General features: G+C 51.6%; 1 protein-coding gene across 1 annotated transcript; it reads left to right on the top strand.

Moving 5' to 3' along the window:
* On the top strand, positions 1 to 10598 carry cmtm3 (CKLF-like MARVEL transmembrane domain containing 3). Its single transcript, XM_052028213.1, has 5 exons — positions 1 to 328; positions 5235 to 5390; positions 7682 to 7774; positions 8130 to 8253; positions 9930 to 10598. The coding sequence occupies exons 1-5, from the start codon at positions 212 to 214 to the stop codon at positions 9965 to 9967; spliced, it is 528 nt and encodes a 175-aa protein (XP_051884173.1). The 5' UTR covers positions 1 to 211; the 3' UTR covers positions 9968 to 10598.
* The last annotated feature ends 2518 nt before the right edge of the window (positions 10599 to 13116 follow it).

Genomic DNA, 13116 nt, shown 5'->3' with positions numbered 1-13116 from the left:
TTTGCTCTGCTCCAATCGTCCCATTGTCTCAAATCCTTAGATTGGACCATCCCAAATCTCCGCACTCTATTTCCGTTTCCCGCTGCAACCCCCTGTATATTTTTAAAAAGTGCTTCAATTTCCCCAATTTCCTGCGCTTAAATTTCCTTTGCTCCCTCTCGCCCCCTCTCCCTCCCTCCCCTTCCCCGATCTACCCACAAGCATTGCCGCGATGGGTGACCGCGATTCTCCGGAGCCTCCGTCCCCGTCCCGCCCGGGACTGGGTGCTTTGATCGCGGACAAGAGTTTCCTGACCTCTCGGAAGGGGCTGCTGTTGGCCGCGGAGGTGGTGAGTGTCTGTAATCGCTAACAAAAAAAATTCTTGTCCCTTTTTGCAGCCGGCCCCGTGTAATTCTCATTGTAGTTACTGCTTCTGTATTGCTGCCGATGAAACCTTCACTTACCGTGTCAAAAGAAACAGCTAGTGTTTATCGGGAGAGTTCCTGTTTACTTTGGCCAGAAGATACCAACTTTGTGTTGGTAGCACTTGGGGAATTGGCAGAGAGATCTGCTGCTCGTCTCACGATGGGATGTCAGGTTCTGGGAACCCCTTATCCCATTTCCCCTTATGTTCACTGACCACTACTTCTGCAGTCATAGAGCACGGAAACAGGCCCTTCGGCCCAACTCGTCCATGCTAACCAAGATGCCCTATTATAAGATATCTTTATTAGTCACACGTACATCGAAACACACAGTGAAATGCATCTTTTGCGTACAGTGTTCTGGGGGCAGCCCGCAAGTGTCGCCACGCTTCCGGCGCCAACATAGCACGCCCACAACTTCCTAACCTGTACGTCTTTGGAATGTGGGAGGAAACCGGAGCACCCGGAGGAAACCCACGCAGACACGGGGAGAACGTGCAAACTCCTTACAGACAGCGGCCGGAATTGAACCTGGGTCTCTGGCGCTGTCATAGCGTTACGCTAACCACTACACTACCGTGCCTGCCCTACTCCCATTTACCTACATTTAACCTACTCCCATTTGCCTGTGTTTGGCCCATATGCTCCTAAACCTTTCCCATCCATGTAGCTGCCCGAATGTCTATTAAATGTTGGTATTGTACCCACCTCAACCACTTCCTCTGGCAGCTAGTACCATGTATTGACCACCCTCTGGGTGAAGAAGTTGCCCCTCAGATCCCCTTTCAAATCTCTCCCCTTAAACCTGTGCCCTCTAGTTAATGATCCCCCAACCCTGGGGGAAGGACTGAGTGCATTCAACCTATCTGTGTTCCTCATGATTTCACAAGGTCACCCCTCAGTCTCCTACACTCCAAGGAGTAAAGTCCCAGCCTGTCCAACCTCTCCCTATAACTCAGACCCTCAAGTCCTGGCAAAATTCTCACCAATCTTCTTTGTGCTGTTTCCAGCTTAACGATGTCTTTCCTGTAACTAGTCCTGTTTTTAAAACTCTTACCCATGTTTTGTTTTACAACCTGCAAGATCGCTGAGTTCCTCTGGGTCTGGACCCTTGACTAACCCCAAGACTTATTCACTCCACCACTGGCACCTTTGTCCTCAGTGCCTGAACCTCAAGGTCCAGAATCTCCACCTGAAACCTTGTGGCCTCTCTCACATTTATAATACAGACCTTTTTGATCAGGTTTTCGGTCACCTGCCCTTTTATGACTCCCTGCAAAATACCACAGATGCTGGAAATCTGAAATAAAAACAGGGAATGCGAGAAACACTCAATGGGTCAGGCAGCATCCGTGGAGAGAGAAGCAGTTTCAGGCTAATGATCTTTCACTGGATGTTAGTTTTGTTTGATGGTGCCACTGTAAAACAGTGTTTAAGGCACTATATAAATGTAATGTTGTTGTTGCATCAAATACACATCATCTCTTCCTTAGAGTCATAGAGTGTTACAGCACAGAAACAGGCCCTTCAGCCCAACTCGTCCATGCTGACCAAGATGCCCATCTAAGCTCGTCCCAAACAATTTGCTGGAGGAACTCAAGGGGTCGAGCAGCATCTGTGGGAGGAAAGGAATTGTCGACGTTTCGGGTCGAAACCCTGTTCCTCCAGCAGATTGTGTGTTGCTCCAGATTCCAGCATCTTCCGTCGTGTCGACACTAAGCTCGTCCCATTTGCCTGCATTTTGCGCATATCCCTCTAAACCTTTTCAATCCATGTACCTGCCCAAGTGCCTTTAAAATGTTGATATTGTACCCACCTCTACCACTTCCTCTGGCAGCTCGTTCCATTTATTCCCCACCCCTGGTGTGAAGAAGTTGCCCCTCAGATCCCTTTTAAATCTTTCCCCTCTCACCTCAAACCTATGCCCTCTACTTTTAGATTTCCCAATCCTGGGAAAAAGGCCATGACCATTCACCCTATCTATGCCCCTCATGATCTTATTCACCTCTATAAGGTCGCTTCTCAGTCCCCTATGCTCCAAGGAATAAAGTCCCAGCCTGCCCAACCTCTCCTGAAAACTCAGGCCCTCAAGTCCCGGCAACATCCTCATAAATCTGCTTTTGCACCTTCTCCAACTTAATGACAGGCTTGGAGACATGGAGCACGGAAACAGGCCCTTCAGCCCAGCCCATCTCTGAGGTTGACCAGAGAGCCTACAGATACGTATGTCATGCTCTGACAACACTCAGGACTGACTGCACGGCCTGTGTCCTGGTGAACAATGATATAGTGGCCCAGCTGGTCTTCGGAATAATTTCACCTGACTGTGATGTGTCAACACAGATAGTCCCAGCCATCTCAGCCACGTCTGTCAGACACCTGTTGCTGGTGTGGCAATGACCTGGGGTGAATGACTGGTGATAGCGCACGTTGATGAGGGCATTCTTGACTTTGTAAATCATTCCACGTTTACACAATGCGGAGATCCTTATATGTGCAGAGCATGTGAACAAAACAAATGGAGCTGTACTAATCATCTCAGCATTCACCCCCTCCTTCATCACCAGCAATCAGTGGGCACCATCTACAAAGTGTGCCACAGTTACACATTCCAAACCAATGATCTCTTCACCAAGGAGGACCCACATTCCCATTAAATCCTTCCCAGATTCTATGACTCTCCCACACCCTAGGGGCAATTTACAGTGGCCAATTAACCCACCAACCCACGGATCTTTGGAATGTGGGAGGAAACCAGATCACTTGGAGGAAACCCACAATGGGAACGTGCAAACTCTACGCAGGCGGCATCCGAGGACATGATTGAACCTGGGTCACTGCGCTGTGAGGCAGTGACTTATGGAGGTGTATAACATCATGAGGGGCATAGATCGGGAGAATGTGCACAGTCTGTTTCCCAGGGTTGGGGAATCAAGAACTGGAGGGCACAGGTTTAAGGTAAGAACCTGAGGGGCAACTTTTTCACCCAGAGGGTATATAGGATAGGATATCTTTAATAGTCACATGTACATCGAAACACACAGTGAAATGCATCTTTTGCGTAGAGTGTTCTGGGGGCAGCCCGCAAGTGTCACCACGCTTCCGGCGCCAACATAGCATGCCCACAACTTCCTAACCCGTACATCTTTGGAATGTGGGAGGAAACCAGAGCACCCGGAGGAAACCCACACAGGGAGAACGTACAAACTCCTTACAGACAGCAGCTGGAATTGAACCTGGGTCGCTGGCGCTGTAATAGCGTTACGCTAACCACTACACTACCGTGCCATGGAATGAGCTGCCAGAGGAAACGGCTGAGGCAGGTACATTAACAACACTTAATAGGTACTTGGACAGGTACATGGATGGGAAAGGTTTAGAGGAATATGGACCAAACGTGGGCAAATGGGACTAGCTTAGATGGGAATCTTGGTCAGTTGGGCTGAAGGGCCTGTTTCCATGCTGTATGACTCTATGACAAGGGTAGCAGGTGCGTGGGAGTACCAACTCACTTACCATCCTGACTTGGAAATTTATCGCCATTGCTGGATCTAAGTCCCAAAACTCCCTCCCCAACAGCGCCACAGGAGCACCTTCACCAGAAGGACTGCAGCGGGTCAAGGGGCAAATAGCAAAGGGTAATAAATGCTGAGCTTGCAGTGGTAATGGATGAATAACATAGAACCATAGGACAACACAGCACAATACAGGCCCTTCGGCCCACCATGTTGTGCTGACCTTCAAACCACTCCTAAGACTATCTAACCCCTTCTTCCCACATATCCCTTTGTCTTAAATTCCTCCATATGCTTATCTAACAATCTCTTGAACTTGACCAACGTATCAGCCTCCACCACCACCCCAGGCAGTGCATTCCATGCACAAATGAGCAACTATAAACCTTCGTAAAATTGGTGCCTAGACTGCAGTGAACATTGCATCCAGTTCCACACACTGCACTTTAGGAAGGGCTGTAGAGCAGGTTTCCTGAAATAATCCCAGGGTCAGGCAGTTCTAGTTACTGTTCTCAAGAAGGCAGCATCTGTCATCAAAGATCCCCACCATCCGGGCTGTGCCATCTTCTCACAGCTCCCATCGGGCAGGAGGTACAGAAGCCTGAAGTCCCACACCACCAGGTTCAGGAACAGCGACTTCCCTTCAACCATTTGGTTCTTGAACCAACCGGCACAACCCTGATCACTACCTCAGTATAGCAACACTATGACCACTTTGCACTACAATGAATTTTGGTTTTTTTTGTTCTAATTGTGTTCTTTCTTGTAAAAATTGTGTATAATTTATGTTTTTCTTGTGAATGCTGCTTAGCTGATGCTATGTGCCTGTGATGCTGCTGCAAATAGTTTATCATTGCACTTGTGACAATAAACTCCACTTGACTTTGACGTAGAGAGACCGGAGATGCTGGGGTTGTTCTCCTGAGAGATAGAGACGTTCATAGTCATAAAATCAAACAAGGAGAAACGGTAACTGGTGACAAAAGATCAGATGAATAGGACAAGGGTGGGGGTGAGGGTTGTGATGGGGGAGTGGTGAACCGCAGACTGAGCAAGAACTTCAGAAGTGAGTTGGAGAAGGAGGGGTAGGAGTCTGAGACTGACTGGATTGCTCCCTCAAAGAACCAGCATGGGCACTTTGGGCTGAATGGCCTCCTGTGACCGTTCAATGTGGTGAGGCCCTGCTTGGGGTTTGAAAGGGTGGGGGATTGGGGGAATTTGATTGACAGCTGTGTCTAAGGTGGGTGTGGCCTGGGGATCGGTGAGGAGGCTGCGCTGTGACCTCGCAATGTCGGTGCTGCTCGTCTCGCTCCAGGTACTGTCCTTCATCATCTTCATTTGCTACCTGGCATCATCCATTGTCTACCTCATCACCGCGCCGCTGATCGAGTTCCTGCTGGCCATTTGCGCCTACTACGTGTACGTGACAAAGTTCGTCGAGCGGTTCAGGGGCTTCCACTGCCCACTGATCGTAAGTATCTCCTCTCTCTCAGGCAGTGTCGGGCATTGGAAGCTTGGGGGGCAAATCACACTGGCTTGGCTTGGGGGTAGTACCACCTCAGAGCTTTAGGAGCCCACCCCAGACTCTTAGCCAAAGGAAAGGCACAGGAAGAGGCCACCAGAAGGTCAGGATGCTCTCTGATGATAAATTGGTTTATTATTGTCACATGTACCGAGGTACAGTGAAATAACTTTGTTTTGCATGCCATCCATACAGATCATTTCATCACATCAGTGCATTGAGGTAGTACAAGGGAAAACAACAACAGAATGCAGAATAAAGTGTTACAGTTACAGAGAAAGTGCAGTGCAGGCAGACAATAAGGTGCAAGGCCATAACCAGGTAGATTGTGAGGTCAAGAGTTCATTTTATCATACTAGGGAACCATTCAATAGTCTTATAACAGCGGGATAGAAGCTGTCCTTGAGCCCGGTGGTACGTGCTTTCAGGCTTTTGTATCTTCTGCCCAGTGGGGGGGGGGAGAAGAGAGAATATCCGGGGTGGGTGGGGTCTTTGAGAAGCAAAGGCTGCGGGAAGTGTAGACAGAGTCCATGGAGGGGAGGCTGGTGTCCGTGACACGCTGGGCTGTGTCCACAACTCTCTGCAGTTTCTTGTGGTCCTGGGCAGAGCAGTTGCCGTCCCAAGCCGTGATGCATCTGGATAGGATGCTTTCTGTGGTGCATCGATAATTGGTGCATGATGCTTGCACAATGTCCAAATTTATTCATAACTCCTCAGTAAATGCAGCAACCCTTGTCTGCCTACAGTACAACCTACACAACACTCCATCATTTTTAAGGTGAGAGAGGGAACGTTTAAAGGAGATGTATGGGGTAAGCTTTTTTTACATAGTGGTGGGTGCCTGGAATGTGCTGCCAGGTGAAGTGGTGAAAGCAGACGCCATAGTGGTGTTTAAGAGGCTTTTAGACAGACACAGGAACAGGCAGGGAGTGGAGGGAGATGGACCATGTGCAGGCAGATAGGTTTAGTTTAATTTGGCATCATGGTCAGCACAGACATGGTGGGCCGAAGGGCCTGTGCTGTACTGTTCTCTGTTCTATATGACCTGGTAAGTGGCAAGTAATATGTGTTGTGAAAATGCCAGGCTACGATCATCTCCAACAAACGAGAGTCTTACCAGCTTTCCTTGACCCGACCATTGCCGAGATCTCCCACCGTCAATATCTTGGGGTCACTGCAGACCAAAATCTCAGCCACATTAACACTGTAGCTACAAAGCAGGTCGGAAGCTGGGTGAAGTATCTTCCCACCATCTACAATGCACTTGTCAGGAGTGTTGGGCCTGCACTCATCCAAGCAAGCGCGGCCAGCTCCGACAATTGTCAAGAAGCTCGCTGTCGTCCAGCACAAAGCAGCCCACGTGACTGGCGCACCATCCAGCACCCTAAACACTCTCTCCATCCCTTGCTGGTGCACAGTGCCTGCAGTGTGCACCAAAATGCACTGCAGTTATTCATCCAATCTACTTTGACAGCTCCTCCCAAACCCACAACCTCCACTACCAAGAAGGACGAGGGCAGCAGGGGCATGGGAACCTCTAAGCCCCACACCATCCTGATTTGGAAACACATCACCATTCCCAGGACTCCCTCCTCAGTAGCAGTGTGGGAGCACCAAGCAACCTTTGTATCATCAGCAAACTTACTAACCCACCCGTCCACATCCTCATCCAAGTCATTTATAAAAATCACAAAGAGCAGGGGTCCCAGAACAGATCCCTGCGGAACACCACTGGTCACCGACCTCCAGGCAGAATACACTCCATCTACCACCACCCTCTGTCTTCTATGGGTGAGCCAATTCTGAATCCACACAGGCAAGTTTCCCTGGATCCCATGCCTCCTGACTTTCTGAATGAGCCTTCCATGAGGAACTTTATCAAATGCCTTACAGAAATCCATGTATAACACATCCACTGCTCTACCTTCATCAATGTGCTTTGTCCCATCTTCAAAAAATTCAGTCAGGCTCGTGAGGCACGACCTGCCCCATTGGTAGCTGTGTTCCCTACAATACGCCAGTAACTGCAGTCTAAACCTATTAAAGCGCTCCGAGACTGATAGAGAGGCAAGTTGCACCAGTTAGAACAGCCCCGCAGTCTCCCTGAAACCCCCTGCCCCTGATGCAGAGACCAGAGTCAGTGCATTGGTCCTCTGCCGGAACCTGACCAGTTTGACTAATTATGTTGTGGATCTGCAATTGCTTTTAATACAATTTATTTTGATCGAAAACCCCCGCAGGATTTCATCCGATGTATCACCGCCGCAGTCATTTTCTTTGCGATCTCCATTTACGCCGTTACAAAAAGCAACTCAGCATCAAAAGCGGCTGGGGTGAGTGATGTTACACTGTGGTAAAACGTGTCCGTCGTTTCCATCCACTGTGCCAGCTGTCAGTAACTCTGGTGTCTGTCCTGCCCTCTCCCCTCCTCTCCTTCCCCTCATCTCCATCGTCCATGTCTCCTTCCCTCACCTCCCCCTCCCCTCCTGCCTCCTCCCTCCATTCCCTCTCCTACACCCAACTCCCTCCTTCTCCTCTCTTCCCTACCTCCCTCCTCCCCCCCTTTCCTCATCTCCCCTCCTCCCCACTCCCCTACCTACTACCTCCCCTCCCCACCTCCTCCCTCCATCTCCCCTCCCTCCCCCCTTTCCTCACACCCACTCTACTCCGTCTCTCTCCCTCTCACAGATCTTTGGTTTCATTGCGACGGTTGTCTTCGCCTTTGACTTCTACGGCATCTTCAACCAACTGATACTCTTCATCAACCCCCAGGACCTTCCCACCCACACTGCCACCATCAAGAAATCCACAGGTAAGTGTGGGGACACTCTGCCCCCAGTCCCGCGTGATCACAGCTCTGCAACGACCTGCTTTCGTATATCGCCTGTAACACAGCAAAACATGCTCAGATGCAATTGCACATTTAATAACCCCCGGTTCACCATTGTAGAAACAGGCAGAGGTCAAGGACCTCACAAGAGGATGTGTGTAAATGCAGAGAGTTGACTGCATGGGAATAGTGATGTAGCAAGGGTAGCACAGTGGAGCAGCAGGTAGTGCCACTGCCTTACAGCTCCATAGACCCAGGTTCAATCCTGACCTCCGGCGCTGTCTGTGTGGAGTCCCTCAGTACCGCCCTTCCCACAGTACTGCCCCCCCACAGTGCGACACCCCCTCAGTACCTCCCCTTTTTTACAAAACATTTATTCGTTTAAAACAAAAACACTACAAAACAACCAACAGCAAACACGCTACATCAAATACAGAAAGAAACAACCTGGCTGAAACCAATACCCGCGCAACACTACGCCCGCAACCGCAAAACGCACGACACTTCACACCAGAATCGCATCCGTCTCGTCCACCACACACGCGATCCCCTGAGGGGCCCAGCGAGCGCGGAACTTGGCCAGGGCGCCCGAGGAGACCGCGTGCTCCCTTTCCAACGACTCCCGCGCGCACACGTAAGCGCGGAAGACGGGCAGGCAGGCCGACCTGCCGGGACCCTCGGCCGCCCACCGACGCGTCCCGTGGATGGCCAGCTTGGCCAGGCCCAGCAGGAGACCCACCAGGAGATCCACCGCGCGCCCCTCCCCACGCCGCACTGGGTGCCCGTAGACCAACAGCGCCGGGCTGAAGTGCAACCAGAACTTCAGCAGCAGCCCCCGCAGATACTCGAAGAGGGGCTGCAACCTCTCGCACTCCGCGTACGCGTGGTACACCGTCTCCTCCCGGCCGCAGAAGTGACAGGTGGCCAGGGTGTCGGTGAACCGGCTCAAGAATCGGTTGCACGGCACGGCCCGGTGCAACACCCTCCACCCCAGGTCCCCGATGTACAGCGGGAGGACTCCTGCGTAGAGACCCCCCCACTGGGGACCGCCCTCACCGCCCGCCGGCAAGATGGACCGCCACGGCGTGTCCGGCCGGCAGACCAGGGCGAGGAAGTGAAAGGTGTGCAGGAGCAGCCTGTACAAGAACCGCCTCGGCGCCTCGCGGAACGGCACCGTCGGCGTGTCCGCCAGGCGGCTCAGGTTGTGCTGCACCGCCTCCGGCAGGGCCGGCGCCGGCACGGCTGGGACCCCCCCCGGCTCCCGCGCGACCAGAGGGGGAGCGGCCACGCGCTCGCCGCGCGACACCGCGCCCTACACCCGCATCAGATCCCGGTAGAACCCGGGCAGTTCCCACGGGGCGGCTCGGCCGACGCCCGCCGCCGGGAGACGCGCCCCCTCCCGGAGGCAGCGTCCCCGGCGGAGGATCAGTACTGCCCCTGCCACAGTGTGACACTCCCTCAGTACCTCCCCTCCCAGTGTGACCCTCCCTCAGTACTGCCCCTCCCACAGTGACACCCCCTCAGTACCGCGACAAGAGAGTTCACCTGGAGTGCGTTTCCCTCATGAATCAGAGTGATCACTTCCCCCCCCCGAGGCAAGGCGACGTCCTGTACAATAAATCATTTACATGGTGTGTGTTTTTCTCTCCTTTCTGTAGGAGAAGATGTTGTACCGTCAGACTCTGACAGTGATTGAACTGCCATGCCGCAGGCAAGGATCTTACCTCATCTTCCCCTGCTCATTGCTCACCTGCGCCAGACCTGTGTAATGTTTACAACATACCACGCTTGTGTACGAACCCTCCGCAGCCCCATCCACGTGTCTTTGGATGGTGAATGGTGGAGAATGAGAAAGATCCCTGCCCTGATAACGGGTCAGAGATTTAGCCATGTGATCCCTGGAGCTGTGTGTCATTCCCATGGGATCTTCCTACCCGACTCACTCTGCTTAATAATCCCAGCACCCCAAGTTGTTCTAACTCCTGATGCAGAGTCTCGGCCTGAAACGTCGACAATTCCTTTCCCCCCACAGATGCTGCTCGACCCGCTGAGTTCCTCCAGCAGATTGTGTGTTGCTTCAGATTCCAGCATCTGCCGGCTCCTGTGTCTCCTCGTTCTAACTTTTTCTCCACTTCCAATCTTGTTTTGCAATTGTCTCCACCAACAGAAACCAGATCATCCCTTTGAGTTCAGATGAAGCACTCAGAATTAAAGTCTTGTCCTGTTCCACTCTGGTACTGGGTCCCTGTAACTCTCTGCTGATCTAACTCTCTGGATCAATGAATCCACAGACAAAGTGTACAATAAAACAAAATGTTAACTGTGAATCAACAAGAGTGTGTCTTAATGTCATAAAAAACACAGAGCAATTGTCGGGCAGGAATTGGTCAGGGCGACGGGAGACATTAGAAAAGTAACTAATCCCTGGGTCAAATGGTGGCCATCCAGAGGACCGTTAGGGGCAAAGCCAAGGTGGGAGGAGTGATTCTGGATCCGGGGGCCTGTAGTCTCCGGGGGAAGGAGACTGGAGCTGAAGGAATAAATGGTATTGGTGTTGGTTTATTATTGTCACTTGTGCCGAGGTACAGTGAAAAACTTGTCTTACACACCGATCGTACAGGTCAATTCATTACACAGTGCAGTTACATTGGGTTAGTACAGAGTGCATTGAGGTAGTACAGGTAAAAACAATAACAGTACAGAGTAAAGTGTCACAGCTACAGAGAGAGTGCAGTGCAATAAGGTGCAAGGTCACAACAAGGTAGATCGTGAGGTCAGAGTCCATCTCATTGTATAAGGGAACTGTTCAATAGTCTTATCACAGTGGGGTAGAAGCTGTCCTTGAGCCTGGTGGTACGTGCCCTCAGGCTCCTTGATCTTCTACCCGATGGAAGAGGAGAGAAGAGAGAATGTCCTGGGTGGGTGGGATCTTTGATTATGTTGGCTGCTTCACCAAGGCAGCGAGAGGTAAAAACAGAGTCCAAGGAGGGGAGGCTGGTAACTGCAACACTGCCTTACTGACACACTGTCAGCCCAAGCACAGGATTTGTCCTGAATTGATAACTGGGGAGAAATTTTCCCTTGCCCCTTGATCACAGGCTAACCTGCTGTCAGAGTGATACTGCACGGAAACAGGCCCTTCGGCCCAACTCATCCATGCCGACCCAGGGGCCTTCCTGAGCCAGTCTCATTTGCCTGTGTTTGACCCATATCCCTCTAAACCTTTCCCATCCATGGACCTGTCTGAATGTCTTTTAAACATAGTAATTGTACCTGCCTCTACCCCTTTGGCAGCTCATTCCACACACTCACCACCCTCTGGGTTAAAGAGTTGCCCCTCTAGTCCCCTTTAAATCTTTCCCCTCTCACCTTAAAAGTAAGATTTCTTTATTAGTCACATGTACATTGAAACACACAGTGAAATGCATCTTTTGCGTAGAGTGTTCTGGGGGCAGCCCGCAAGTGTCGCCATGCTTCCAGCGCCAACATAGCATGCCCACAACTTCCTAACCCGTACGTCTTTGGAATGTGGGAGGAAACCGGAGCACCCGGAGGAAACCCACGCAGACACGGGGAGAACGTACAAACTCCTTACAGACAGCGGCCGGATTTGAACCCAGGTCACTGGTGCTGGAATAGCGTTACACTAACCGCTACACTCTGCCCTCTGGTTTTAGACTCCCCTACCGTGGGGAAAAGACCATCCACCTTATCTACACCCCTGATGTGTCCCAGCCTGTTCCACCCCATCACCCACAGGGGGTCCAGCTCCCAGCATAGGGGGCCGCAGTCGGCTGCTCTACACAACGGCTCTGACAGCTGGTGGGACCATCCCTCCAGATTCCGCCTCTGTCATGGTGGGCGGGGCATTGATTGTGAATCTTTGACACTCCAGTGACAAAATAATTTTCAATATGTCTTTACATTTAAAATCCACACTCACAGGATGAAAATCAAATTCTTTTAAAATAAACTTAACCAAATAATAGAAACACAACTCCCCGTTTCCTGGGAGCCGGAGATTTCCATTGGTTTGGCCAGGTACTGGCAGAGGGACCAGGTTAAACCTGCACAGACTGGGCGCGGGGGGGGGGGAACGTTGGCGAGGACAGGTGGATCCCACCACACCGCTGGGAGCAGGGGGCCGTCTCAGCCAGTGAGGGAAGGGCAGAAGATGGCACCGCCAACCCTGGCCGACAACAGCACTGGAAACCAGGACCTGTGTGCGGACACGTGAGTGACTCCTGGGATTAGCCTGGGAGGTAGGGTGGAGGATGAGTCCAGTGCCAGGTAGGGGAGGGGCTCACTCCCCACCCCATCTAATTCCCTGCGTATAGAGGGTCACTGGGTCTGTTCCTGGGGTGGGGATTCAGTGCCCTGGACCAACAGTCGGTTCACAACATTTATTCCATCGATAAATCCGAAACTGGACCACAGGTGCCAGTAAAACTGCGGAGGAAACAGGAAAGATTCATGAGGATGTTGCTGGGACTGGAGGGCTTGAGAATAAGGAGAGACTGGCCAGGCTGGGACTGTTCTCCCTGGAGCAGAGGAGGCTGAGGGGTGACCTTATAGAGGTTTTTAAAATGACGAGGGGCACAGATAAGGTGGATGGTCGCAGTCTTTTACCCAGGGTAGGGGAGTCTAAAACTAGAGGGTACAGGTTTAAGGTGCGAGGGGAAAGATTTAAAGGGGACCTGAGGGGCAAGTTTTACCACAGAGGGTGGTGGGTGTGTGGAACGAGCTGCCAGAAGAGGTGGTAGAGGCAGGTAGAATTACAATGTTTAGAAGACACTTAGACAGCTACATGGATGGGGAAAGGTTTAGAGGGATACGGGCCAAATG

This window comes from Pristis pectinata, chromosome 13 (genome assembly GCF_009764475.1).
Source record: "Pristis pectinata isolate sPriPec2 chromosome 13, sPriPec2.1.pri, whole genome shotgun sequence".
NCBI lineage: Eukaryota > Metazoa > Chordata > Chondrichthyes > Rhinopristiformes > Pristidae > Pristis > Pristis pectinata.
This window is presented reverse-complemented; position numbering and strand designations above follow the sequence as displayed.